Below are 3,541 nucleotides of genomic sequence, written 5' to 3' on the forward strand. Positions count from 1 at the left end.
AATTAACGGTCTTCACAGATGCCCATCTGTTTTTTCCTGTTTTGTTTTCCTATGGGATGTGGCCCTTGTGTCTACTTCAGCCCAGTCCTTATTTCCATATGCATGACACATCCAATCATCACACACCCAGGAACATCTTGGAGGAAGGGACCCTACCATCTGCCTTATCAGCCTTCAGGTGCACAGTGGCCATTCCTTCAGCTGTTGTATGTGCTTTAGGGCTTTCCATTTAAAAGTGTATTTCACTATCCCCCAAATAAAGTTCCCGAACCTCAAAAAGTGACGTGGTGTTGGGGGCATTGACAGCCAAATTTCATTGAAAGTCTCTTCTGCCCTTGGTAATTGAGGAAGACTGGGAAGAAGGGAACAAAACTCAGACCTAATGTAGTTCCTCATTTAGCAATAGATTCAGTGCAAATTTAGAAAGTTGAAGACATAGAGTGATGTTGGTGTGGTTTTCTGTGGCATACTAAGGAGACAGCAGAAGATGGTCAGTGGTCAGTCTCCATCCAGCAGGTACCCATTGTCCATTAGTTAGGGGTAATGAAAGATAAAAGACAACTTTTGTGACAAAGCCCCAGGGGCTTCATTAAAACACTTTGCCCAGAAATTGGCCAACAGGGACATGACAAGTTTTTATATCACAGCTACTATTTTTTGCCTACTTTATGTAGAAATCTGAGAGATGTGCCCAGCTTCAGGGGGCTGATTCTCCATCCAGGGGACAGCGCTAACAGAGTTATGAGCTACGTGGTATTAGTCTGTCTGGGTCTTTCTAAGAAGACAACACGGAGTGGGTGGCTTAAACAACAGATATTGATTTTCTTACAATTCTGAAGTCTGAATGTTGAAGATCAAGATGCTGGCAGGGTTGGTTCTTCATGCGGCTTCTTCCTGGCAGGCACTGGGGCACCTTCTAATACACTGCATCTCCACATGGCCTCTTCTCTGCGTGCACGTGAAAAGTGAGAGGTCTCTGGTGTCTCTTCCTCTTCTTATAAAGACAGCACGTCTGTTGCATTAGGGTCTTACACTTATGACCACATTTAACCTTAATCATTTCATTAAAATTCAAATAGAGATCCTTTGAATTTAAGGCTTCAACATATGAATTTCAAAGAGGGAACAATTCAATTAATGACACAAATCAAGAGATGGTGAGAAGCATTAGAATATATATATTTTTAATCACTAAGGAATAATGGGCCATGCAGGAATTTGTAGGAAATTTCCTAGTAATCGGTGAAACTTCCATTGTAAGAGGAAAATGTGCCTTCCTCCTTTCTTTTCTGGCAGAAGAATGTGAGGAAGCAGAACCACAGATATCAGAGAAAGAGGAGCCCTGGGGACAGCGAGGTGCTGGTGAGGAGGGAGAGCACTGAGCAGATGAGGAAGCCCCGCCCTCCCTGCACCTGCTCCTGACCCGGCCTCCTGCTCTGTGGGCCCCGCGCGCCCCCTGCTGGTCCTGAGCGGCACCTGCGCCCGCCCCCTCCGCCTCCCTGCAGGGAGGTTTGTGTCTGGGCTCACACTCACCTCCCCTCACTGTGTCTCTCGCACAGTAATACACGGCCGTGTCCGCGGCGGTCACAGAGCTCAGCTTCAGGGAGAACTGGTTCTTGGACGCGTCTTTTGAAATGGTGACTCGACTCTTGAGGGAGGGGTTGTAGTTGGTGCTACCACCACCACCATAGATATTCCCAATCCACTCCAGCCCCTTCCCTGGGGGTTGGCGGATCCAGTTCCAGTAGTAACTATCGCTGATGGAGCCACCAGAGACAGTGCAGATGAGGGACAGGGTCTCCGAAGGCCTCACCAGTCCTGGGCCCGACTCCTGCAGCTGCAGCTGGGACAGGACCCCTGTGAACAGAGAGAACCACAGTGAGCCCTGGGATCAGAGACGGCCTCCCATATCGTCATATCTGCATCCCCGAGACACTCACATCTGGGAGCTGCCACCAGGAGGAGGAAGAACCACAGGTGCTTCATGTTCTTGCACAGGATGTCCGTGACTCTCAGAGAGCATTTCCCATGTGAGCAGGACCCTGAATTTAAGGAAATGTGTGGTGGCTTCCTGTGGGTGCCTAAGTGAAGATTTGCATGTGGGTGGTGCCTTTGTATGGAGAGGTGAAAAGGGATGAGGGAGGCCCCAGTCTTTGAGGCTCACCCTGAGAGGAGGATGGTGGCTGTGCCCTCTAAGAACTCAGTTCTCTTCCTGGGGCCTCCCCTCACCAAGCCCAGATTCATCTTCTTCCAGGTAGGGAGATGTGCTGAAGGAGCTGGTCTGGGAGATGAGTGTGATCATGGATCAGGGATAGATTTTGGAATAGGTTCAATGCTGTTCTACCCTTGAAGATTTATATGAAACCAACCAAACATCCAGGTTATCTAAATTGTCAAATCTCCATTCAAAACATTAGGGCAGCAGCTAAATATATTCGTCACAATGAATTTATATAAACCTACATCCATGCAATGTTTATTGTAATTCAGAATATCCATCATGGTTAGAGGGAATATATCTGTCCCGGAGAGTGTGTCATTTAAAAGAAAAAAAAAAACAAAGCAAAACAAAAAAAAACGTCTGAGACCTTCCATTTTGTGACTATTTGAAGTTTGGGATTTTGTCTGCAATCTCAGGAGAAGGTAGTGGGACGTATCTCCAACCACGTCAATGTGTGATGCTGAGAATGTGGCCTGACCTTTATACACTTCTGTGTGAATAGATGTAGATTGGGGATCACAGTGACAATTTCAGTCAAAAACTATAATAGGTCAGCACAGGAGCATAGTCTCATCATCAAGATTAATGCAATTGCATTTCCTGGGAACAAGAGAGAACATCTGTGAGCCCTCCCCTCTGAGAGCACAAGGAACTCTGGTTCTTCCCTGACAGGTCATACTTCTGAAACATGGCGGGACAATGACACTCAAGCCCAGAGTCCTCACCCACATATTTATCGTGTCAGGTGCACCTGTGTCTGAAAGACTTTCTCCTTCATTGAATTGCATGAACAATGCAGTTTGCGGTATTGCATCTTGGGCATTTGACATTAGTTTGTTGAATTATATAATAAATAATCTATCTCCATGGATGTGGGTAACAGGAGAGTCATCAGAAGTTGGGTGTGTTTCAACATCAGGACAAACCTGGGCTCTCTTGTTAGGACTGAACAAGTGAGCTGACCTGTGGGACAACAGAGGGAAAGAGACAGAGCCAACATCCAGAGCCAGGTGAGCTCCTTACCTACCACATGGTCTCTGGATATTTTGTTTAAACAGATCCAGAAAGACCTTCCTCACCATCAGGAGAATTATGAACATTGAGGGAAATTGAGATAAATTTTTATTTACAGAGAAAAATTCATAGGCTTGTAGACATCTATGTGGGTGTGTACAGGATTGCTAGGATACGCTCATACACAGAACAGAAGAAATAATTCTATTTCATGGAAAGAAAACCAAAGAGCTTCTGAATTGGTAGGTATTCTTTGTCACAAACGTGTCAGGTCACTAGATCATGTTATGATGCTGGAGGTAACAC

General features: G+C 45.9%; 1 protein-coding gene across 1 annotated transcript; it reads right to left on the reverse strand.

Annotated features, from left to right (window-relative positions):
* Positions 1 to 530: 530 nt before the first annotated feature.
* LOC105535257 (putative V-set and immunoglobulin domain-containing-like protein IGHV4OR15-8) lies at positions 531 to 2,052 on the reverse strand. The gene is made up of 3 exons (XM_011974273.1): positions 1,941 to 2,052; positions 1,549 to 1,857; positions 531 to 592 (listed from the first exon to the last, which is right to left on the reverse strand). The coding sequence occupies exons 1-3, from the start codon at positions 1,984 to 1,986 to the stop codon at positions 531 to 533; spliced, it is 417 nt and encodes a 138-aa protein (XP_011829663.1). The 5' UTR covers positions 1,987 to 2,052.
* Between the last annotated feature and the right edge of the window lie 1,489 nt (positions 2,053 to 3,541).

Source organism: Mandrillus leucophaeus, unplaced genomic scaffold (genome assembly GCF_000951045.1).
Source record: "Mandrillus leucophaeus isolate KB7577 unplaced genomic scaffold, Mleu.le_1.0 Scaffold1435, whole genome shotgun sequence".
Lineage (NCBI taxonomy): Eukaryota > Metazoa > Chordata > Mammalia > Primates > Cercopithecidae > Mandrillus > Mandrillus leucophaeus.